The 25,206-nt window shown below is 40.3% G+C and overlaps 1 protein-coding gene and 1 long non-coding RNA gene across 2 annotated transcripts in view; both read left to right on the forward strand.

Annotated features, from left to right (window-relative positions):
• The window catches only part of LOC148108916 (uncharacterized), a 36,677-nt gene extending 21,978 nt beyond the window's left edge, over positions 1–14,699 (forward strand). Inside the window, exon 2 of the long non-coding RNA XR_015726633.1 lies at positions 1–14,699. This exon is cut by the window's left edge and continues 21,646 nt beyond it. This is a non-coding gene — a long non-coding RNA (uncharacterized LOC148108916).
• Positions 1–24,997, forward strand: part of RYBP (RING1 and YY1 binding protein) — a 78,770-nt gene extending 53,773 nt beyond the window's left edge. The window contains exons 3-5 of the mRNA XM_045808096.2: positions 20,178–20,354; positions 20,447–20,545; positions 20,969–24,997. Of these exons, the coding sequence (XP_045664052.2) occupies positions 20,178–20,354; positions 20,447–20,545; positions 20,969–21,221 (529 nt within the window). The 3' untranslated portion in view covers positions 21,222–24,997. The remainder of the gene's footprint in view (positions 1–20,177; positions 20,355–20,446; positions 20,546–20,968) is intronic.
• The last annotated feature ends 209 nt before the right edge of the window (positions 24,998–25,206 follow it).

A 25,206-nucleotide genomic window follows, 5' to 3' on the forward strand; every position in this document is an offset into this window, starting at 1 on the left:
TTCTCAAATGTATTTCTTTGAGAAACCTCTACTTTTACCTCTTGGCAACTGCTCTAGGTCTCTGTGAAGTCACATTTTGACTACAAGCCCAGGCTAGGTTTTCAAAAGTTTGAAAATCCTGTTTATTCCTTACAGTCCACTTGGATCTTGGACTGTAGATTTTAATGGTTAGTCCTGATATGTCCTCACCCATTTCCCTACCAATTAAAAATTTATTTGCTACCTGCCATTTGAAAGGAACAGCTTTGGTCTTGATTTCCTGTATTTGTCATTCCTGTGAGATATCTCCTACTTAATAGGATGAAGATGACTATTGATGTGTTCATGTCTTTTTCAAGTTTTTCTAGATTTTAGGTTTGGGATGTGTATATATATTGAGATAACATGGCTGTGACTTATTACTAAGAACAGTTAAGTATAATTTTTAAATGTATTTTTTATGTTTGATGGATTTATTGCAGTAATAACTCATTTAAAAGAACAAGTTTCTTGAAAAGTCGTTTGGAGAAGATACTGGATGAGTGGTCAGATACTGAGTGCACAATAACCTGCTTCTGAAACAGTTGTATTCTCAATTCTAGCCTGTTATTTTACAAATGCGTTCCAGGCTCCTTTACTGGCCCTTTTATTAGCGGGGAGGAGCAATGGGCCGGTGCTAAGGTAGCAGAAACAGCACTGCTGTGGCATGGCCTGGAGGGGCTTGGAGCCGCTCTGCCTACTTCTCCAGGGAACCTCATTGTAATCGACTAAAACAATCAGAAAAAGGTGAAATTATTTTCCATGTAGTATTTAATAATGTGAGAAACATAGGATATAATTTTTAAAAGCTACTCTTTTTTTTAAAAAACACTGTTTGGCTCTGGGCAGATTTACTTACCTGGAAAATTGACTTATTACCACTGGTACTCAGTAAATGTAGTGTGGCAGTGAAGGCTTGCCTTTTCTTCTTGTTGCAGTATTTATGTAGCAGCAGTCCTCTGAGGCATATATTGATATGAAACTTAGGGAAATATTCTTCCATTTTTACTAAAACCAAAATTTTTAAAACTTGAATCATGTATGCAAAATTGTGTGTGAGTGTGAAAACCAAAATAAGTCTTCTATACTTGTCTCCCCAAGTGTTTTGCTGGTCCAACATTTTATCCTCAACCCTATGAGAGGAATGTAGGACTGGTCTTTTCTTTTTAACCAAGGCTGATGGTTCTTGTTGTAAGTTATTCTGCAAATTAATAAAAGAACCAGAGCTAAAATTCCATTTTCTTAACATCTAGGAATCTTTTCACTACACCAGTTATATTTAGATTAAGAAATAAAAGAAGCAGATTGTCTCCATTAATATTGCTATTTTGTGAAATCTTATTGTCTGATCTCAAATCCATTATTCCAGTTTGTTGAACCTCTTCAGAATTTCATTCTATCACCTGAAGTGGTAGCTCTCTTTTCCAGTCATGTTACCTGTCTACTGTGTCTGTATCTTATCCACTTATTTTTATAAACCTTTATATATAGTGTGTACACTCTTACTCATCTGGGTCAATTGGGTAATTTGTAAGAGTTCATAGTAGTTTCTTAAAGCTTTTTAGTTCAGAGTCAGAAATGCTTTATTTCATTACTCTGTGCCAAAATCAGACAAGTAGTCATCTTTACGTCATTCTCTTCTGAGTTCTTATATATTCTATATCAGTTAAAACATTAACACATTCTCTGGGCATGCAACCCAGCAGGCTTCTGGTTTATTTATATTTAATGCAATTTAAACACAAAAGTAGAGACAATAGTCTCCTTTCCCCTCATCACCCAGCTTCAGCGGTTACCTCTTGGCAAACCTTTTGATCTTCACTAATATTATAAAATCTTACTCTTTCTTGTAAAGCCACCGACTGCACTTGTATAAAAGTACATCCTGGGCAAAAAGTTAGCTGAACATCATCAGTCTTTGGGGAATTGCATGTTAAAACCACATTGAGATACTACTGTACACCCACTAGAATGACTCAAATTAAAAAGACTGACAGTACCAAGTGTTACTGAAGATGTGGAGCATCTGGAATGCCCATACTTCGCACAATCCCTTTGAAAAATAGTTTCGCAGTTTCTTATAAAGTTAAATACTTGCCATAAAGTTTAAATATATACCTGCCGTAGAAATTTTAGCCAAGGTGGGCACCTGGGTGGCTCAGTCGTTAAGCGTCTGCCTTCGGCTCAGGGCGTGATCCCGGCGTTATGGGATCGAGCCCCACATCAGGCTCCTCCACTGGGAGCCTGCTTCTTCCTCTCCCACTCCCCCTGCTTGTGTTCCCTCTCTCACTGGGTGTCTCTATCTCTGTCAAATAAATAAATAAAATCTTAAAAAAAAAATTTAGCTAAGGGAAATGAGAACATGTCCACACGAAGACTTGTACATGAATGTTCATAGTAACCTTAATCATGATAGCTGAAAATTGGCAACAGCCCAAATGTCCATCATTAGGAGACTGGGTAAACAAATACAGCACCAGGGGTGAATCTCCGAATATTATATTAAAAATAGCTATACACAAGTGAAGAATATATGCCATATAATTTCACATAAATTTATGTGAAACTCAGATTTAGTCCATAGTGACAACGAATTGGTGGCCTCCTGGAGCTCGGAGTGCGGGTTGTCTGGAAGGGGAACACAAAGGAACTGTGATTGGGGATGATTACTGCTGTATACATTTGTCAAAACTTAAACTGTACTCTTAAAACTATGTGCATTTTGTCTTATGTAAATTGTGCCTTCTTAAAATGTATCTTAGGCAAAATTTGTTCCATTTAGCAGACCACAGCACCTATTACTCTTCCTACCTGCCTCCCTTGTTTTTTTTTTGGATGGCAGGTGATCAGGCACCTGTAAGCAAGTGGAGAGTCATTTTGGAGGTGCCGCTAGTTATTTCTTCTAAAGCCGTGGACAGAGCTGCACAAAGGGGACAGGAGGGGCTTCTTTGTTTCCCACGCCACGGGCTATTTACTCTTTGGAACATGCGTTCAACTTTGGCTTTTGTACCCTTTTCTATTTCCAGTTTCTTCCAGAGCCTGAAATTTGCCCCCCCCCATGCCAGAAAAATATGTTTTATGTTTTAGAGAACATTTTCTAAATAACTGGAATCCATCATCATTCCTCCTGGCAGTTTTGCCTCTGGCCACAAAATGTTTTGATGATCAAGTATGTCTTCAGAACGCAGCAGTTTTCTGTTAGTAGAAACATTAGATTAGTGAGTACATTTGGAGAAAATGAACTCTCTAGGGCTCCCACTTGCTTAGACATCACCCAGTTGCTGTTAATAGTTGTGCTGTCTGGAATGTAGCACTGATTGTAATAGGATGTAATGATTTATCACTTTACATGACAAGTGAGTGTTTTATTCCCTTTTTAGCTAGGCTGTAATGGTTTTGGGTCTAGTGCTTAGGAATGTAAAATAGTTCTAGGAACAGTTGATCCCAAAACCTTCTGGACTTCAATGGCTCAGAAAAGGGAGGGCTCTTCAAAAGAACTGAACCTGAAGAAGGAGCTCCTGGTGGCCAAAGCTGGGACAGTTTGAGCAACAAAATAAATAATGGTAGTATTGGGGTTTATTTATTTATTTTTAAAGAGTTTATTTGAGAGAGTGAACCAGAGAAAGAGAGCACATGAGCAGGGGCAGAGGGAGACAGAGAAGCAGGCTCCCTGCTGAGCAGGGAGCCCAGCACCAAGCTCGATCCCAGGACCCTGAGATCATGAGCTGAGCCTAAGGCAGACGCTTAGCCGACGAACCACCCAGGCGCCCTGGTAGTATCAGATTTTAACCTATGGAAAAAAAGTAAGTACTGTGAATTCATACTGATAAATGAGAGAGAAGAGACCACTCTTACCTACGGGGAGAATTCCAGTTAATAAATACAGAAGGAAAGAAGGAACTAGAAAACCACCATTAAGGCAAAAACAAAATAGTAATTTTTGCACAATCCACATTTGGATGCTGAATTTAGTGGGTGAAAGTTTGAGGAGAAACTGCATATTTTTATAGATAGTCTCAAGATATCTCTTTTAAGATGTTGATTTAAAAGACAGTAGCTTTAGAGAAACCTGACAGGCACCACCCTAGCCAGGTGGTTATGGTTAACATCACAAATACTAAGACTTGAAAACACGAACCCTTTGATACAGTGTGTGCAGGAGGACATGCGTCTTGGCTATGGTGTTGTCAAAATGTATTGAACTCATTTTGATCATGAGAAAATATCAGACAAACTGAAAATGAAGGAAATTTCTACAGAATAAGTGACCAGTACTCTGTTCAGAGCTATCAACAGCTGTCAAAGACAGGAAACTGAGGAACTATTGAGAAGTAACAACAATGCAATGTGGGGAGCCCAAACAGGATACTGAAAGAAGAAAGGACATTGGTGAGACAAGGAGTGAGAATTAAAAAAAAAAAAAAAGTGTCCAGAGGCACCTGGGTGGCTCAGTGGGTTAAGTGTCCCACTCTTGATTTTGGCTCAGGTCATGATCTCAGGGTTGGGATGGAGCCCTGTGTTAGGCTCCGTGCTGGGTGCGGAGCCTGCTTGAGATTCTCTATCTCCCTCTCCGCCCCCTCCGACCACCCCCAGCTTGTGTGTGCACACTTACTCCCTCTCTAAAAAAAAAAAAAAATGTCCAGTTTAGTTAACAGTATTGTACCCTGGTGTTAATTTTTTGGTTTTGATAGTTATGTTTATGTAAGAAGTAAACATTAGTAGAAGCTGGGTGAGGAGTATATGCTAATAACTTGGTATTATTTTTGCAACTCTAAAATTAGTTAAAAATGAAAAGTAAAACTTATTTTCAGACTTCTGAAACAAAGCATTTGAAAAATCTCTTATCTTTGCAAGTTAGTGAATCAGATTTTCAGCGAATCTTTGAAGAAAGTGAAGTTATAGCAGTTTGGCTTAAGAGGGGAAAAAGTCCATTTCAAGCAAAGATATTTAAGAGTCATTTTTGGAAACCTACAGGATCCTTACCTTTACCTTGTTGGCATCTTATTACAAGGTGTGCAGGTTAGCTTACATCGATGCCAAATGCAGGTACTTGATTTGGAGTGGAGTGCCAACTTGAGAAGTTCTTGTATTGGAATAGTGCAGATACTTGCATGTATGCACTATATCATCTCAGTTTATACAAATACCCCTTTATAAGTGAAGGATTTAGATAAATCTGTGTAATTGGAGAGCTTGCGGGTAGTAGGAGAATCCCACTTGATGCCACAGGACTTAGTCTTGTGATAATGTGGTTCCTGTAAGGCTAAGTAAGCAGACTTACTAATTGTGCAATGCTTTGAGAAGTCATTTGTTATTACCCATAGATCTTTTTACTTTGCTAGAGAAACAGAAAAGATCAAGAGCATTCCTTAGGCTTGACTTCCTAAGAATTTGTACCAATTCCTTGGCCCTAGATATTTAAAAATAATAGACATTGTACAACACAATGCCAGAGGCTGCTTTCTTCCTACCTATATAGTTGTGAGTGTAGGTTGGATATGTTGAAATAGTTGGGATATTTGAGGTAGGAAAGGTGAAGGGGCATATATGTAATGTGGTGAAGGGGCATATATGTAATGTAGTGAAGGAATGGAAGAGAAACATTTCTTTTGCAAATGCACCTCCTTGATTAACAGATTCAGAGACCTGTTTTTTTCAGTCCTCATGTGCTGCATCTTTAAATATTATGGATATTCTTTCCTGGAATCAGTCAGTGTCTCTCTCTCTCTCTGTCCATTCTCTTTTGTTACCCTCACTTTCACTGGCTTTAGTTCACTTTCCTTCCTTCTTGAGGTTTTACTGGGAGGGCAGTGTGGGTTAGTGGAAAGAGCATAAACTTGGGTTACACTCTACCAGGTCTGGCCTTCTGTTTCATGTTGGACCTTCAGGCTTTGGTTCCTTCAGTGACTTCAGAAAGTTGTGAGAATTTGAGATGATACATGCAGGACAGGCAGCACAGTGCCTCTTCTCAGGATGCGTTTCATTGCCGATTACTGTTCTTGCTTCTTTCCTCCCCTCTTTGAAACTGGGAGCTGTTCTGTCCCTGGGGTAGGTATTCATATTCATTGAGAACCTATGTGTCCTAGGCTTTTGCTGGGGAATGGCAGTATAAAAGATGAGTTGGACAAGGTCCCTCAGTTCTGAGGCCCAGAGAGAATGTTAGGTACAGTATTATAATAATAAAGTCTTGTGTTACATGCTGATACAGCATCTGCTGTCTGCACCGCACCGGACAGAGGACATGCATTCCTGCAGCCAGCATTAACGGAGCTACTGGTGGAAACAAGTAATGATTTTGAAGCATTTTAAAATTTAAAATGACAGTATTGCTTCAGAGATGTTCATCATCTAGTAAGAAGAGACAGATAAAGAGTGGTATTATAATGTAGAGTATTAAGCAGCAGAGGTAAATCAGGGCGGTTTGGGAACCCTGAAAATCTGGCCACAAGCTGGTATGAGCCAGGAGAATTTGCAAATGCGGTGGCGTTTGGTCTGGGTCTTCAAGTAGTATGGGTTTTGCACATGAATTATGGGGAAGGACATTTCAGAAGCTAAGGGATCAGTAGATGAGCAAGCACAGCAAGTGGTAAGAGGTCTCTCTGCAAAGAGCTGAGCTGAAGTACGCGTGGCTTGAGCTAGACCTCAGGAGCAACCTGAGGTGGTGAGTGGAGGAACGGTGAGCTTGAGAGGAGTGTTGGAACTGAGTTGTGGGGAGCCCTTCACGTCAAGTTAGGAGTTTTACTTCTGTAAACCACTGGCAGGGGCAGAGCTTTTGGACAGAGAAATAGAAAGTTAAACTTTCTTTTTCAGACCTTGGTCTCAATAGTGTCGTGTGAGATTAACTAGAGGGAAGACTGAAAATTACTGGTAGGTCACTGAGGAGGAAGTTGCTTTAGGTCCTGAAGTAGAATGGGGGAAGACGGTGAAGATGTAGAAGTGAGGTAGGATAGATGAGGCAAGTGGCCCGTGTTCGGAGGTAATGGTAGCATGTGAAGAATGAGGAGGAGGAGAGAATACACCAGAATATTCCCAGGAAGGTGTTCTGAACACAGTAATAACAAATGTTTGACACTGAAAACATTAGGCAGCACCCATTGTGATAGATTTGTATGACACCAGTTTGCCACACTTAACTGCTAGGAAAATTCTGAGAATTTTACTCAAGTTAAAAAAAAAATACTTATGGGTAGGGGCTGTGCACAGAATTAACTTTTTATATAGAAATGTTAATGTAACGTCCTTAACATCACTTTCTTTGGCCCTTCAGAATTAAAGGGATTCATCCTAGAAAGAAGTGGCTATCAATGTTTCCCAGCAAGGGTTTTCTTTATCTAAAGCACGTACTGATACTTGCCTGACTCATTTCTTAGGCACTAAGATAAGGTGCCTACTTAGACCTGCTTGGGTGTGATACCTGGCTGCTGATAGTGCATCTCAACATGTTCTCATCTTTATTTAGGTTTCTGTTCTTATTCAGATACTTCTCATGATTTTCTGGTTATTCCTAGAAATGTCGTTCACGTAGAGCAAATAGGACCGGACAGTGAGTTCAAAGATTCACTGTACTGTCGAAGTTGATGCCTGAAGTCCCGCCTGCACCCTGTGCCATACTGCCCCACACTCCGCTTGCAAAACAAAATCATAGTTATCGAGTTGAAGGAATTCTCCGACTCCAGTGCTGGTTTCTCTAGCTGAGAGCTACTGGTGGTTTCAGAGTCCTCATCTTCATTCACATCTAATTTTTCAACCGTTTGAAGTAGTGAGATACCCTAAAATTTCCCTTCGCTTACTGGAAATAAAAACCGTGATTAACCTGAGGTGCCTGAAAATCTAGATGGCCTTAGTAGTTGAAATTGTGTAGAGACCATCAAATAGTCTTCCTCTGGCATCTCTTTGGCAATGGATCAGACCGGTCTCATGGCTATACAGAAGTTGCTTTACATTGTAGCTTGGGTTTTCCCCTTGGAATAGGTGCTACACATTGAAATGATGTTACGTAGATCTGAACAGCTGGTGCGTTCCTGACCAGATGTGCGAGGCTTGGCTGTGTATGGAATCACCAAAGACCTGTATTTCGTATCAGTGTAAATGATATATTTTATACTGGGTAAATCCTTGTGTTGCTATGCAGTACAGAACTTTAATAAAATCATTGCTCAGTGTTTGAGAAGAGTGATCATGCAACTTTATAAAAAGTAACTGTGAATATATTCAAAGTTCTTCGGATTCTTCTTACTAAATCCCCCTCTCTAATAAATAAATCCCAACAACTCAAATGATGAACACATTACACATATTTTTGGTGGGTATCTTGATAAAGTTTTAACAGAAGTGCTGTTGTAATCTGGGCTCTTTTCCCATGTTTGTAAATATTTCTACTTCTCTATATTATATTCTTCTACAACCACTGGTTTTCACCTGGGAATGGTTTTGCCTCCTAGAGAACATTTGGCAGCATCTGGAGAAATTTTTGCCTATCAGAACTTGGGGGTGGGGTGCTGCTGGCACGTGGAAGGTAGAGGCCAGGGATGCTAAGTATTCCTCCGTGCTTAAGCACAGCCCTTACAGCAAACAGTTATGAGGCCCGAAATACCAACAGTGCTGAGGCTGAGAAAACCCCGCAGTAGACAGCCTTCCAAAGTGATGGGAGGCTTTAAGTTTTGATTACCAGTGATTGAGGAAACCCCTTATAACATGATAGTTTGACCAGTAACTAGCTTGTTTGTTAGAACTGTTATTTTCTAGTGTGTACATTTTTGTTTTGTTTTTAAGGATTAGATTTGAAGGAATCCTTAAAGATTACCTTAATTAAGCCCAACCCTTTAATTTTACAGGTGAGAAAACCAAGACCTGAAGGAAGGTTACTGACTTGTAAGACCTCATATTCCTTTGAATTATCTAATCATATTTTCCCCTTTGAAGATGTATTTTTTTGTTGCTTTCCAAGTGCCCAGTTTTGTGACGTGAACTGTAATTTCAAAGTGGTTAAATGCATTTTAAATGGGGTCTTTGACCGCTGTAAAGTAATTTGCAGAGTAGATTGGACTGCTTTAGCATAGTGTTTCTTGGAGAGAGAAAGCCTTGGTTCATCATTTGGGTTATTTGCATCTGAAAATGTGGTTTACTTAGAGATCTGTAGTTTCTGTGATTTCCTCTTAAATCACTGACATGATTTATAAGGTAATTTTTTGTGTCTTTTGCAGGAGGAGAGAGAGGTCATATCAGAGTCACTAAACCAGCAGTATAGTTTGTACCTCACGATATTTAATCCTGTTTTTAAAAAAGAGGTTAAACGAGTTACTAACAGCATGAACTGAAAACTTGCCTCTACCTTGAGAACAAATACTCTAGTTGTCTTTGTTAAATATTGAATACAGGTGTCTTAGTTAAAGGAGCCTTTAGAGATCACTTACCTCTAATTTCCTTTGCCAGTGAGGAAACGAAAGTTTAGGGAGGGTATGTAACTCATCCAAGGTCACACTGAGTGAGGTTCCAAAATAAATACAGAAAGCAAAAGAGGGGGAGAGCTTAGGCATCTCACTTGTTAAGTCCTATGATCCAGTTTGTGTGACAGAGATCACCCCATAAAACACAAAGGACCCTCACCAGCGATCTGGGCCATTGGAATCTATTGTGTCATATCTTTTCGTTTCCTTGGAAAATGAGCATGTATCCACACACATCCCGAGTGCACAGTGCCCTGACTCAGCATATAGTAAGTAAGCACAAGGAAAAAACACGTTCGGTGAATTTGAAAACAAAAGAATACCAGAGGTGAAACTGGGAGAGGAGACAGCACAAGGCATTCCATGTTTCTGCTCCTTTTCTCAAATGGGGTGTGAGGGGTAGAAGATGCTAGCCCAGAAAGTAGGGATTGGATGCCTGGGTGGGCTTTCTCCTCTAAAAGAGGGGGTGAAGAGAGTTGTGTCTCTGCCGCACCCGCGAGGCTCCCAGACAGCAGCTTCGGATCCTACGCTGCTTCCATCCATTGTGCCGGTGATGCTAAAACACTACTCAGACCAAATCCGCAGCAAGCAAAAGAACCTTTCCAGTCTGACACTGAAGTCTTCTGCTGTAGAATTAAATTTATGTTGAAAATAATGACTATGGAGGTATCAAAGAGAAATTCAGTTAGCCATCTTCAAAGAAGGTCCAGTTTAAAAACAATTTAGGAAACAGTTTTCCTTACTTAAAGTCAGCTAGTACATTCTTAATCAGTGAGTATGCTTGCTTTTGAGAAATGGCTATGGAAGATCTAAAGGGCATATTTATTATAGGACATTTACTTAAAATATTTGAATGACCATAATAAAAATCCGTTATTTTAGGCACCACAGGGGAGAGGAAATAGAAGAAAGCCAGATTTATAGTCTATGGTTGAAATACTTTAAGCCCACTTCTTGAAAGTTGTTCTGGTGTTTCGTAAGTTTAAATTTTTTCTTTTATTTTCAAACTTTTTAAACCTGCATTTGGAGGTAATGTTGCTTTTCATGTTTCTTTCTTGAAGTTTTGCTGAGGAAGAATTTAAGCTGGAGTTATTTTAGAAGTTGCCTTCTAAAGTGTCTTCTTTCTTTAGCCTATAATAAAATTGCGCAGACTTGCACAGTAAGAAAATTTGGCACAGTTGTAGGATAGCAGTTCTCAAGCTTTTTGGTCAGAAGTTCTGTTGATGAGATTATTATAGATCCCAAGGAGCTTTCCCTCATATTGGTTGTATCTATCTAAAAATATTTTCCATATCAGAAATTAAAACTGAGAAATGTTTAAAACACAAGACTATATACAGTTGACCCTTGAATAACATGGGGGTTACAGGCACCAACTTCCCCTGCCCAACCCCTGCAGTCAAATCTGCATATAACTTTTGACTCCCCCAAAACTTAATTAACTACTAATTGCTTACTGTTATCATTTCTTACTGGTAACATAAACAGTTGTTTAACACGTATTTTGTACATTATATGTTATTACCGTATCCCTACAGTAAAGTAAGGTAGAGAAAACGTTATTAAGAAAATCATAAGGAAAAGAAAATACATTTACAGTACTGTACTATATCAAAAAAGATCTGTGTATAAGCAGTCCCGTATAGTTCAAGCCTGTGTTGTTCAAGGGTCAGCTGTACAAACATACATTTCATTAGATGTCAGAGCAGTGATGTCACATGTCATGTAATCTTTGGAAAGTGAAAAGGCAAGTAACGTTTTCGAATTATTGTGGAAATAATTATTATGGAAAATAAAATTGTTATGGAATTAGTTTTGGCCTTAGTAGGTAGACCCTCCTTGAAAGGGTCTGGAGGAACCCTCCCCCCAGTCTCTGGACCACACTTTGAGAACCATGAGGCTAGATACTCATTGCTAGCAGGTTGTTTTAGAAAATAGGTGTCTTGGGGCACCTAGATGGCTCAGTTGGTTAAATGTCTGCCTTCAGCTCAGGTCATGATCCCGGGGTCCTGGGTTTTAGCCCTACTTCAGGCTCTCTGCTCAGTGGGGAGTCTCCTCCCTCTCCTCCCTGCTTGTTTTTTCTCTCTCTCTCTCAAATTAAATCTTTATAAGTAAAATCTTTTAAAAAAAATAAAATAGATGTCTTACTTTCAAGACTCCAAACCACCTGTAGCTCCTTTTGCCTATTGAATGTGTTTCTTTCTTCTAGAAAAGTTATATAGTGTCTATACTTAGTGGTTATTTGTAAAGTAAGTGTGTTTTCAGGGCATAAGAGACATTTGAATATTCAAAATGACAATTTCAGTCTATAGAACATTGCTGATTCTGCTTTTTATTAATGATGCTTATGTTAGTTCTGTTGGAGCCAGTTGTTCCTAACCAAGTTGTATTTGGTGAGAGTTTATGTAATACGTAGATACTGTACAGTTGGTCTGGTGGCTTCCCCTAAAGTCATTCTCTTTTAAAAGGAATATCTGCAAAACCAAAATTCTGAAATTCTGATACTGATACGCAGACATATTGGTAGCTATGTTGATGAGGATCCTTAAGGCTGCTGTTGCTGCTGGATAGCGTAGTTAACTTTAGGACGCTAACCCGTGTGAAGGACTTATGTCTCTAGAACCATTTTCTAGGGCAAGGCTTACCAGCTTCTTTCATTTGTTAATCTAATCTTGCCGTTTGCTTCCCAGTGTCTGAGGAAGGGTGGTAGACACATCTGCATCTGGAAAAGTAGTGCTCTGAAATGTGTATATTATTTGAAGGGGTATTATTTTGTTGAGTATCTATGCATTCTGTGTACATGTACTATGATAAGGTGAGTGAACTTCACCTTGTTTAATCTTGACTTCAACTATATTAAATGAGATATGGCCCCATTCCCATTTTGAGTAACTACTACTACTAGCTCTCAGTAGTGGGGCCTACTGTCCACAGGCTGTCCTAACTCCAGAGTCTATGCTCTCCCTGTCAGCTGTGTGTGAAGATGGTGTGTGAAGAAGCTGTATGTGAGACAAAGGGGATGGTTTGGGTTTTTTAAAAACTTGATAGCTGGAGTCAGATTTGAGAGAAAGCTTTAGTTTTCTGGTACAGAGTAGAGTGGTTACCCTGAGTCAAGGAAGAGTACTGTTGGGAAGGAGTAACCTTAGAATGGTAACTAAGACCCCTTGGGTCACTTAATGGCTCATTCTAAAAGATAAGCCAAAGGATTTGAGAAATTTCATGAAGACAAGTATTTACATGAGAGAGGAAAGAACATTTTTTTTACATTTAGGAGAAAGAAGAGATACTGTTTGGGAAGCAGAGAGACATTAATAATGCCATACCATGTATGGTCCTAGCAAAGTTAAGTGATAGTTGACTTCTAAAGTTACCCGTTTTATAATGATGGTTGGCTTCAGTGAAAGGCACAAGGTCATACAGGTTTCTTTTTATCCTGGTGCAGCGTGGCCTGACGTTGTGGCAAGAGCAGCCCTGGGGAAGGCCACGAGTACTGATCTTTCACAGGAAAGCCAGCTAGGTCTAGGAAATGATGACATGGGTCCCAGCTAGCCAGCTGAAAGGGCACCGTGGTCATTGGGACTAACAGTGGGTACAACAGGGTCTTGCGTTTCCTGCATCAGGGAGGAATTGGGTTGGGGATGGTTTCATCTTCCCATAGCTGAGCATATGAGTATTTGTTCAGTGGTCTGTTAAGATAATCAGTCCTTTGAAATAGTGGCAGAGAAAGCAATTACCTAGAAACTCCCTGGGGATTTACTTTTAAACCAGATTATCTGCTGTATTTCCTCATCTGTTATTCTTCATTGGGCTGGTTGATCATGTTGGTGATTCTTAGTAATTATTCTATTCTATAACACTGCAACAAATACGAAAAGTACGGAAATTTTTAAGAGAGTAAAACCCTTTATTTAAAAAAGTCTCAGCCTCACAATACGTAGCTGAAAGAATACCGCACTGATCATCTGGAGAGAGTGCTTCTCTTTGTAGTTGTTGACCCTCTCATTTTTTAAAACTGAGAATCTTACTGGCTGTCTAACTTACCTTTTAGAATTGTTGAGGATAAAGTGAGATGATAGTTATTTAAAAAATAAGTATATGCAAAGGGGAAAGAGCCCTAAAAGTGTCCTATTTAACTTTAAATCTGTTCTATACATTTCTAGATTTTAAAAGTTTTCTTTCACCTTTTAAGGTCATGGTCATTGATGTTGGAGCTGGAATTCTAATTTCTGTTTCTGTTCACAGCATTTCTCTTCTGGGTTATTCTTGCTATTAAAAAAAAAATACAGTGGATCAGGAGCTGGTGGGTAAAATGAACAGAAAACAGGTTGTTCTTGTAGGGCCTCTTTTCTGTACTAGTCATCAAAGCCAGGGGCCATTAGTGTGTCTTGGACAGTGTTGTTGATCCAGTGTATACATTGTCTCAGAAGTAAATACAGACATTGCTGTGTTCCCCGCTGGTATGTTTTTGTTTGGGGGCATCATTAATACGAAAGTTCAGTCACTGTTGAGTGGGGTAGAAGCTGTCCTAGCTGGCCCAGGAAATACGTATAGGATGACCTTTTGCACATAGGGACAGGAAAATGGGTCGTGTGAAGGTTCCTTTTATATTGCACGTGATCTATCATGACAAATCATGGGCTCCGGATTGGAGTGAGCTAATAGTGGAAAGGCATTCTCAGAACTGTTAAATCCTTGAAGTTGCTAGTTCTTCAACAGATTGCCAAGGCAAGAAAAGGGTTGGGGAATTGTAAACTTCCAGAGAACTCAAGGACAGTATAAGCTGACTTAGTGAAGATGTTTTCTAAGTTTGTAAAGTACCTTTAAAAAAAAGAAAAGAAAAAAAGGATGAGTTGATTTTCTGATTCCAGAGCCTTTGGGGAGGGGGGTATTTTAATTGGGGAAAGCTGAACATAATCAAGGAAAAGATACAATTTGTTACAGATTCTTCTTGTTCTTTGGGGAGGGGGGTATTTTAATTTAGGGAAAGCTGAACATAATCAAGGAAAAGATACAATTTGTTACAGATTCTTCTTGTTCTTTGTTGCCTCAACCACGAGAAAATGGGTTTGTCTTATTGCTTGTTTGGTAGCTGAGATACAGAGAAGTGCATGAGACATGAGTGGTAAGATCTCAGGTTCCCCTGAGTACACAAGCAGACAAGAAAAAGAGTATATGGTGGGAACACTTCTTAAAAATAGGTTTGACTAAAATTAAAAAAAAAAAAAAAAAAAGTTTGCCTGTGCTCGCCCAAAGTGGCATGAGTACATATAACAAAAACAATTCAGAAAGATTGTTTTGTGCTGCCATTTCTATTCATTCATTCATGTATGTTCAAATTTTGAAATTTTTCCTAGTCTAAAATGAGGTTGTCCCTACATGAAGATTCGCTTCACTTTTTATGGAGTGGACTCTTTTCTGAAATCTCTGGGGGTTTTTTTGTTGTTGTTGTTTTTTGGGTTTTTTTTTTTTAAGATTTATTTGTCAGAGGGAGCTAGCGCACAAGCAGGGGGAGCAGCAGAGGGAGAAGCGGACTCCCCACTGAGCAGGGAGCCAAATGCAGACTTCATCCCAGGACCTTGGGATCATGACCTGAGCGAAAGGCAGACGCTTAACCCACTGAGCCACCCAGGCCTCCCGAAATACTAGCTATTTTAAATGCAAATACATAGACATGTTTTCCTAATGTCTGTTACTGAAATTTCACAGCAGGTTTTCATTGGTAAATGTTTACTGAAACAGCAACAATAAACCTATAAAATAATTTTAAAACGACTTTTTTCCCATTAAAAGTCTTGAAGAAGATACAGAAAACTTGCTTAGTGTCAACTTTACTCTTTAAGGAAAGGAAACTAGCCCCCCCTGTTTATAACGTTTCTCAGAGTTTTTCATTTGTTTGTTGTTGTTGTTAGTTGTTTGGCTTTAAGGTTTCGACATCTAAAGCTTAAGCCATGTGCTTTGATCTAATGCTTTCTACTGCATTGTGAAGGCTATTAATTGCTTATTTTAGGCTTGTTAGTTGAGAAACCGGTAATTTTGAAGAACTCAGAGTGGCACCTGCATATTGAAGAATTGACTTTTTGCAACATATTGAAAGTTGTGTCCGTTAAATGTGCTGTCTGTGTGTTGTATGACACTTAAAAGACACATTTGGCAATGCAAATCTGTGGGAGGTAATGATTTCTTACTGATCCACAGTATCCCATATCATGATAAGGGTTCACTCCTTTTTGAGAATGTTCCACAGGCAGTGGAAAGCATTCTTGCCAGTCCCCCTGCCCTTTTCTCCTCCCTTAAGGACAGTCAAGTAGTCCTTTCGAGAATGAGGCTGGTGATGCTAATGAGGCTACTGGCATTCTTGGGGAGTTGTCTAGGGAAGTTGCAGCCTGGGTTAACCTGGGGTTTTCATCCCTGGTACCCTGGGGCCCGGGTCTCTCACAGACACACACATACACACACAGAAACAAGTCTGGGCTCTTTAAAGGCAGAGAGACTCATTGAGTCTCATTTGCCTTCATAACAGGAGTCCAGAGAGAGTCCAGATAGATCTGGGTGAAAAATCTCAGCTCAGCTACTTCTTAGCCTTAGACAAGTCTCTTTATCTTGCAACTCCTCAGTCTTCTTACTTTGTAAAATGGGGACAGTCCATCTCTCCTGTAGAGACGCTGTGCCCAGTCTCACGCATGCTGTGGCCGTCCTGTGATGGCGGCGAAAGGGCTCTGCCTCTGCCTCTGGCACTCCAGCCGCTTCGCAGTATCTCGTCTTGGAGAAGCTGGTGTGGCCCCTGGAGCGGAGTGTGCCGCTCTCCGTGCGGGTTGGACATGCCCATTCTTCCACATGCAATCACAGCACAAGCCTAGGAACAAGAAGGAGGACAGGTGGCAGGAGCTGCAGGAACAGTTCGACAGGGTGGCACTTTGGGGGGTTCACACTTGGTGGGCCTTCTAGTTTTCTGTACTTTCCCCTTCCAAAATGGTTGGCTTTGCTTTTTGAACCAGTAAGTATCGGTATGTACTTTGTTCAGAAACACTGCACCTTTTAAAAATTGGTTAGGTAGGTGTGTGGCACGTGGCCGGCTCAGTCAGAGGAGCATGCGACTCCTGATCTCAGGGCTCTGAGTTTGAGCCCCACGTTGGGTGTAGAGGTTACTTAAAAATAAAATCTTCAAAAAAAAAATGGTTAAGTTTATTTCCTACCTCATCCCCTGTACCCTGATTCTAGAAGTTCTATGGGACTTGTTACGGGGGGGGAGGGGTGAAAATCTCCTATAGTAATTTAAGTAATAAATGCTTTGTTGTTGTGGAGGGTGCAAGTAATGCCTGAGGAGTTAAGTTGTTACTTTAGGACATATAAGACATAAAACACAGCAATATTTTTGAAACAACACAGATGCTTTTAGCAGACACCCCATATTTCTTGCTTATTTGCTTATTATCAGATCCCAAATAGCCTTGGGTCCTTTTCATTTATGAAGTTGTGGCCTGGTAGGCTATTGGAGGAGAACAGCACTCAACTTCACCATTCTGGTCCAATATTCATTTTCTTAGAAGCAAGTGAGAACAGTCCCATCGCTGTGCACATGTGCTGCGTATAAAGAATTACAGCTGAGTTTTACCTTCTGTACATGTAGATTTTTTTCCTGTAGCTACTGGATCATGGTGCGTGTGCTGAGGAAGAATTCCGACACTGTATTTGTGGAAGTGTTAGGGAATGATCACCAGGGGCGGAACCACACGGGCCCCCTCACCTGTTGTCCATGGTATGCCCAGAGCCTTGGCAGGCCGTCCTTGTTTGCGGGTACTCCGTCCTGGACAAGCGTGATGTCTGGCTGGTTGGGGGCTTCCTTATGGTCCCCACACTCAAGATACAAGTAACATCCTTTTTGATGGAAGCTACACTTGTGGTGAGCGTAGCCTATGGAGTTGTTGAATCACCTGAACGTAACGTAGCACTGTATATCAGCTTTACTCAGATGTAGAAATTAAAGTAAGCAATTTCCTTCTCTCTCTGATCATCACTAGCTCTCTCTTCTGCTCTTATTGCCTGCTGCTCACTGAACCAGACACCACTTATAATGCCCATGGTTTCTGATTCTCTTCTTTGACTTCTAATTTCTGCTCGTAACCCCCTTTTACCTAGCATCCCTCTTGCGTCTCAGAAGAGAAGTATCCCCATTCTTTTCCCAGGACTGTCTCAATTGTACTTTCTCTCCTTTGCCCCATGAATTAAACCCTCTGTTTTGCCTGCCTTTGGCCTTTTCTCCTCTTTCAGCATACAACATGATTTTTAAGTCTCCTTTTCCTGTAGAAATCTCAAACGTGGCCTGCTGCTTTCAGTAGTGGCCAGAGCCACCCTCTACCTCAGCACCACGATGCTCAGAGAAGGGTTCCTGTTTCCCACTCTGTACTAGCCCTCACGCAGCCTGTAATCCATCAAGTCTCCGCAGCTCTTGATCCCATGGGGCCTGCTGTCCTAGACGTCAGCATTGACATCCTCCCAGTCACCAAAGCTTGAACCCTCTCGTCCGTTCTCATTTTACTTGGTCTTTCTGTGCTATGTTTGTTTATTCTTTACTCATCCAGTAGATAATTTTATTGAGTAGCTGCCATGGTACTGAATGACACAGTGACAAGAACGATTAAGATGTGATCTTGCCACTGAAGAGTATACAGTTGATCGCAATTTCAGTACAGTGTTGCAAGTGACGGAACTTTGTAGGGTGTTCTAGAGTGAGACCCCTCTAACTCAGATCGGCTGGGCCTCTTGATTAGGATGGCGGTTACCTTTGATTCTGTTTCCGTTGAAGGTTCTCTTAGACTGGTGTCCAGGTGTCCCTTGTTTTTGCGCGTCAGAGTTCTCTGGAGTAAAGTGCACATACTGGCTTAACTGAAATTCTCCCTCAAGGTGTAGTTTTTCATAAAGTTTTTATGGTTTTTTCACAATATTAACTCTGGTCGAGTTACTCATTTTGACACCTGAGCGTTGTTTAGCGTATGGCATTTTATTTTAACTGATTTAAACTGCTCCGTAATTCCTTTAGTCAACTGATCTGTTTGCGTCCCCGGTGAGTGCTTGTGGTATGTTTGGTGGTGGTGATTACCTTCCTTGTAAGTATTAACACATTCGAACTTACTGTTTGGCGGAGTAGCATGTGTTAGAATGGCTGCTGCTGCCTTCCTCAGGACCTGGGGAAAAAGGAGGTTACCTTCCACATAGGGTCCTGTGTGTGTTTGGGGACGGGGGCTTAGAGTAAGTACATTCCTCCCTTTCCCTAGGGAACTTCACGTCTGTGTTTGAATCTCTTGCCCAGTGACAAGAGACTCTGGTCTAGGCTGAGGTGTACCTGGGACTGGGTTTCACGTGGGCCACCCCATGACCAAGGCCTGTGTTGTCGGAGAACAATAGGAAACTTGCTCTGAGATTGCACCTGTGTTGGTCTGTTTTTAGGCAAAGCCACACTGGCACCAAACAAGTACCAGTGCCTTCCATGCTCAGGCTCACCTCGGTGAGCTCATGGGGGTGAGCCATTTGTCTCCTCGTCCTGCTTTCCTCCTCACCCACACCACACCCGCTCTTGGGAGCTCCAGGAACATAGGGGTTAACTGAGGGTTTCAGCATGTCATGTATCTAGTGGCTGTTAGTTTTGTTTTTCCAAATTTTGGTTTGTTTTACCTCCCCACCCCCGCTCCCCCTGCAATGTTCCACCGATGAGCAGACCTGGGGTGTCCAGCTTTTTTTCCTGTCCCAGTGCTCCATCCTGGGGAATGAGAGGAAGCTGTGGGGTCTGAAGGTGATGGTTACATTGTGGCAGCCAGTCAGTCACCTCATTAATGACCCATCTGGGTATTTGTTCCCTACCTCATTTTTGGAGACTTTATTCTATTATAAATGGCCATCTAGTTGGGAATGTCTTTGAAAATGAATATTGTATAGAAATAATGCATAGGCGCTTCTCTGTCCCTTTCCCATTTGGGTCTGAATGCTCAGGCATTGTGTGGAGTGCTTGGCAGCACTTAGAATTTGTAAACAATAGTGTTAAGAGCTGGTGTCAGTTGGAGATTGGCGGGGACAGAATGGTTGATGACACAGTGAATGTATCACTTGTCTGAGGTTTTTTATAGTGACTCTCAGTCTTTCACCCCCTTGGGAGCGAGTATAAACCACAGTTACCTTTCATTGCTCTGGGTGTGTTGTCCATGCCGATCACAGAGCTGCAGGGGAGCCGACCAAGTTGGAATAATTAGATTGAGAAGTGAATGTCACACTTCTAATTTCATTCTCCTTTCAAGGGATTACCAGTGTCCATTTAATAAAATGAGATTAACCCTCTGCAGCAGGAGTATTTGAAAGCTGTCAGTCAGTATAATCTTGACAGCTCAAAAGAAGTAGTGTTCTCAGCACTCTTAGAAACAGTGTCATGTTTTATGGGCTGAAAGACTTTTTTACTGCAAAGGGATGCGTATGTTTTGTGAGCACATGTGTACGTGTCGTTAAAGGTAGATATATATATAGGAGGTGGATTTGGAAGAGGAAAAGTTTTACGGACTTACCATACTGCACAGAAACAATGATGTAGAAATAATAAGTAATTTTGTTTTGAGTTGCCATATACCAATAATAAAATACCCAAGAAAGTATAAAACCAATTTTTTTTAAAAAAAGGAGAGAAATAATTTATAAAGCAAAGAGTAATGTGTCTTTTCTTGAATGTTCTAGAAAACCTCGGATCAATTCTCAGCTGGTGGCACAACAAGTGGCACAACAGTATGCCACCCCACCGCCCCCTAAAAAGGAGAAGAAGGAGAAAGTGGAAAAGCAAGACAAAGAGAAACTTGAGAAAGATAAGGAAATTAGTCCTAGTGTCACCAAGAAAAATACCAACAAAAAAACAAAGTAAGCTCCCAGCTAACTCAGCACACTATATATTATTTTGCGGGTGAATCTTAAGCTGTGTTTTAAATGCCTTTTTTGTGTTCCCACCTTAGACCAAAGTCTGACATTCTGAAAGATCCTCCTAGCGAAGCAAACAGTATACAGTCTGCAAATGCTACAACAAAGACCAGTGAAACGAATCACACCTCAAGGTATTTGAAACTAGAGTGAAATACAGCCTTGATGCTGATTTACTTGGTCCTGAGAAGCCGGGGGCAGTTTTGCGCCTGTGGGTTTGCAGGCTGAGAACGGTGTTGGGGGCAGGGGGTCTGCTAGGTATGGGCTGTTACCTTGGAAGACACACGTGTGTGTCTTTGTGTGTATGTGGCCTATTTCTGTATCACCGTGGCCACAACAGGAGAAAGATAACACTGATGATAATTTTGCATTGGTCCAAAGCTTTGGGCCATTCGTTTTATGGTGGTTTCTATTGCTAAAGTAGTAAGCTTTGGTATATGTGGTGGCGATTTAGATTCATTGCCTCAGTGACACAAAGTCTCATGTGTATTGATGAAGAAGTCGCTTTGAACCCATAGCTTATTTAATTGGCTGTTCCCCCGGGGTGTTGCTTGCAGGCCCCGGCTGAAAAACGTGGACAGGAGCACCGCACAGCAGTTGGCAGTGACTGTGGGCAACGTCACCGTCATTATCACAGACTTTAAGGAAAAGACTCGCTCCTCCTCGACATCCTCATCCACAGTGACCTCCAGTGCAGGGTCGGAACAGCAGAACCAGAGCAGCTCGGGGTCGGAGAGCACAGACAAGGGCTCCTCCCGTTCCTCCACGCCAAAGGGCGACATGTCAGCAGTAAATGATGAATCTTTCTGAAATTGCACATGGAATTGTGAAAACTATGAATCAGGGTATGAAATTCAAATCCTCCACCTGCCCATGCTGCTTGCATCCCCTGGAGAATCTTCTGTGGACATCGGCCTCTTAGTGAAGCTGCCAGGATAATTTCTGCTTGCCATGGGCATCTGGCCACCAAGGAATTTCGCACCCTGACGATTACTCTTGACACTTTTATGTATTCCATTGTTTTATATGATTTTCCTAACAATCATTTATAATTGGATGTGCTCCTGAATCTACTTTTTATAAAAAAAAAAAAAATCTGCTGTGCACAATTTTCCATGTACATTACAACTGGTATTTTGTTTTTGTTTTGTTGGGGGGGGGTTGGGAGGGGGAGGGATCTTTTATTTATTGTGTTCACAGACTCCATTCTTTCAGCATATCCTTTTAAGTTTAGTTCTTTCTTCCAGTTATACTATGTACTATCAGTTTTGATATAACTATATATATATAAATATAAAATTATATATAAAGGGTTATTTGAAACCAATCCGTGGCAACGCTGGTGCTTGATACACTGTGAAGTGAATACAACATTGAACAGTTACAGATCTGGGACAGTCCCTTCTATGAAAGTGCTGAAATTAAATTAAAATCAGTCTTACATGAAGTATGTTCCAACCCACGTGGGAACTTGACTCTCTCATCTGTCTAAAGAGTACTGGACGATAGAAAAATATATATTTTTTAAACAATGTGATCTCAAATTTAAAGACTGCTCCAGATAGCCTGCATTTGCAATGGAATAACTGACAAATCACAAATGGTTTAGTTGGGAGGGCTTTGATCGTTCAAAAGTAACTAAACTAGCTCCAGAATGCCAAGTATTCGTGTAAGTTCCGGTTACATGTTAACATTGCTGTTCTTACATAAGCACTCATGAAAATATGGTATTCTGTAACTCGAATTCCATCCATTTTCCAGACCTCTACTCATGACTGAGGTAAATATAAATTGTCTCTTAGTTTTAGGATTAAAATCGTCTAAACTGTATTTTTGCTCCATACAAGAAGCAACTCCCTATTTCCACTTTGCACGTGACATTGCAGTCGTGGTTTTCGTAATTGAAATTGGTTTGCCTCGTGTCCCCTCCTTTCCCTTACCCTACCAGTTTAGTTATGAGAATTCTTTCTCTTTTTAAAAAATCTACTCTTGTTTGCTTTACTGAACAAAGGTTATCAACTGCACATCCAGTCCCGACATGGAGCTTTTCAGTGTTTGGAGACATTTCTCAATTCCCTGCTGTGGGAAGGAACTCAAGTGGTGAATGGTTTAAGCACTAGCAGCCAGAATTGCAGGGAAAGCTCATACTTCCTGCGAGCCTGTGATCTTTTTCTTTCTCATCATAAAGATAGCTTGAGCAAACTCTTTCAAGGTTTCTTTTCACTCATTTTTTACTTGCAAAAACAAACAAAAAACAAAGACCACTAATAACGATTCCACCCTCTCCTTATTTTTCAAATGTTTTGTTTTGCTTTGTTTGGATTTAGGGTCTCTCTTCCGTTTGACTCTTACATTCTTATCCGCACGGTTTATAGGCTTCAGAGTCATTTCAAGCATGGGAACTTGGTGGTACCTTCCTTTACTTGATCATACTGAAGGGCTCACGGGAGGGCAGCCGGATTTGTGATGAAGCGCCATGTTTTGGTGTGAAAAACCTGGTTTGCTTAAGAACAGAAGTACTTGTCTGTGGAGGCAACGAGTAAAAAAGAAACAATTAACAGCTTGATTTGAGTAGCCAGCAGGAAAGGTTCCTTTCACATTTACATTAAAACTATTCTGTAGTCACTAATGTACCATAATTCAAATTCTGTTCTCAAAGGTATAGATGATAAAGCAGTGCCATTTGTTGCTGTGGTCCTATTCTCAAATGCATGGACAATTGTTCCCCTCTTTTTAAAATAATGCTTGTATCTGGGATGCAAGCTATGCTATCTTTTTAAATACATTTTTAAAGTATTTATTAATGAACCAAAGGAAATCAGATGCTTTCTGTAAGCATCAGAATATATAATACATAGTGATTTGACTATGAATTTTAAATCCACATTTTAATATTAGTGGGATATTGCAAAGACATTCCTTCTAAAGTTTTAATATTCCTTTTATTAAGGGTCTCAGGGAGGGTAAATTAGTCAGCCATATTTATTTTCCAGAGATGTAAGGAATTGCTACGTTTTTTAATTAACTTTTTAAAAAAATTTAAATGCCACCAAACTCATGTGGGTTGCACTGCTTTTTGAACCAATAAGTGTTGGTATGCACTTTGTTCAGAAACACTGTGTACTTTTTCAAAATTAGTTTCATGTAAAGTGATTGGACCCCTAGGTTAGTGGAAAAAGCTGATTAACCAGCTACTCATAGGCTGCTAATTAATTCATTGCCAATGTCTTGGTTTTTCAGTTTTGCCTCCGTGATAAATCAGTACATGACAGAATGGGGAGGGCTGAAGGAAGGGAGGATTGCTATAGAACAGGTGAGATGAAACCGGCATTTGGATAGAACTGCAGCTAACAGTGGGACTTCCCTCAGCGGATGTTACCGCGCCAGTCCTCGAGCTGCCGTTTTGCCTTCTGGTGAGGTAGTGAGGTGGTAGGTACCTTACACTTCTAATTTCTGAAATTGATAACATCCCTCAGGCATGTATTCTGGAAATGGAATTCCTGTAACTTCCTGCATTTGCAGTTTGCCCTACAATTAGTAGGCAGCGCGTAAAAACACTAGTGTAGATTATAAAGATATACATTAAAAGAGGACCAGAAATACTTGGTATTCAGTGGCACAGTAAGCAGGTTATAAAAACAAAAAAAAAACAAAACAAAAACAAAAGCACAGTGTTACGCTTGCAAGTTTCCATTTGTTTTACTACCACACGATCTTTCACACTCGTGCGTGCGCACACACACAGAGCTTACCTGACTTGCTCTGCTTGAGTCATGCAGTTTTAAAAGTAAAGACATCTTGACACCCACAAAATATTTTAATCAAAACCTTTCAGTTTCAATCTGGATCTTTAAAAACATTGGCAGAAGCTTCTGTGAGTTTAGTTCCACTAAGATGTTCCACCTGCCTTATCAAGACCATTCTCAGTCTACTTTTTTAAGCTACCGTATCTTAAATTATTGAAAATTTATTAATTGCTGACTATATAATAACCTTTGCTTGTATGTAACCGAAAATGGTTTAAGAGCCAACATTTAGAGTATGACAATGGAGCTGAACAGTTTTTAATGCGCAAGCAGTTCTGTTCTTGTGTATGACTTGTAACCTTAATTTACTGTGTAAAGATGGTTACATTATTTCCTTAGCTTTGTTTGTTGGAGACAAATAGAGAATGCTTGTTAAGTATGTCAAAACATAATCTTATCTTGTGAATTTTTGTTAATGTATTATACGAGCTATATTTTTCATTTGCCCAGAAAGACAGCTTGTATAACGCTTTTGGAAGTTTCTGCTCTGTAACGTCTTTAGAGCTGACAGTCTGTTAGGTTTGTTTTTTTCTTCATGCTAAAGTGTCAGATGGTGGTTTTGTGAACTGGTCAGAAATTCACAGGTCTTAAATGTTTTGGGAAAATTTATATTGGACACTGCTCTTTGTCTAGCAAATAAAAGATGTTAATATATTCCTGTTACTGGCATGTGCACGACTATGTTATTAGAAGCCACTTTATCATTTTCCTGCTTTAAATAGAAATGTCTATTTATGAATTCTGCTTGTAGTTTTTTCACAAATAAAATAGTAAAATTTACGTGGAAATCTTTATTTTCTTGTGTACAGATTTTAGCCCTTGGTACTCGGATTTTCAGCTTGTGGGGTATTTCCTATGGGAGCAGGAGACTAAGGAGGACTCAAGTTGTTCATCAAAAGCGCAAGTTGATTTGGGTGTCTCGGGACGCGTCTCTGAGCTGTAGCAGCAAGCGTGATTGAACAAAATGTCCACATTGGGGAAGAAAACCA

Source organism: Ursus americanus, chromosome 14 (genome assembly GCF_024610735.1).
Source record: "Ursus americanus isolate L20-20 chromosome 14, mUrsAme1.1.p, whole genome shotgun sequence".
Taxonomy (NCBI): domain Eukaryota; kingdom Metazoa; phylum Chordata; class Mammalia; order Carnivora; family Ursidae; genus Ursus; species Ursus americanus.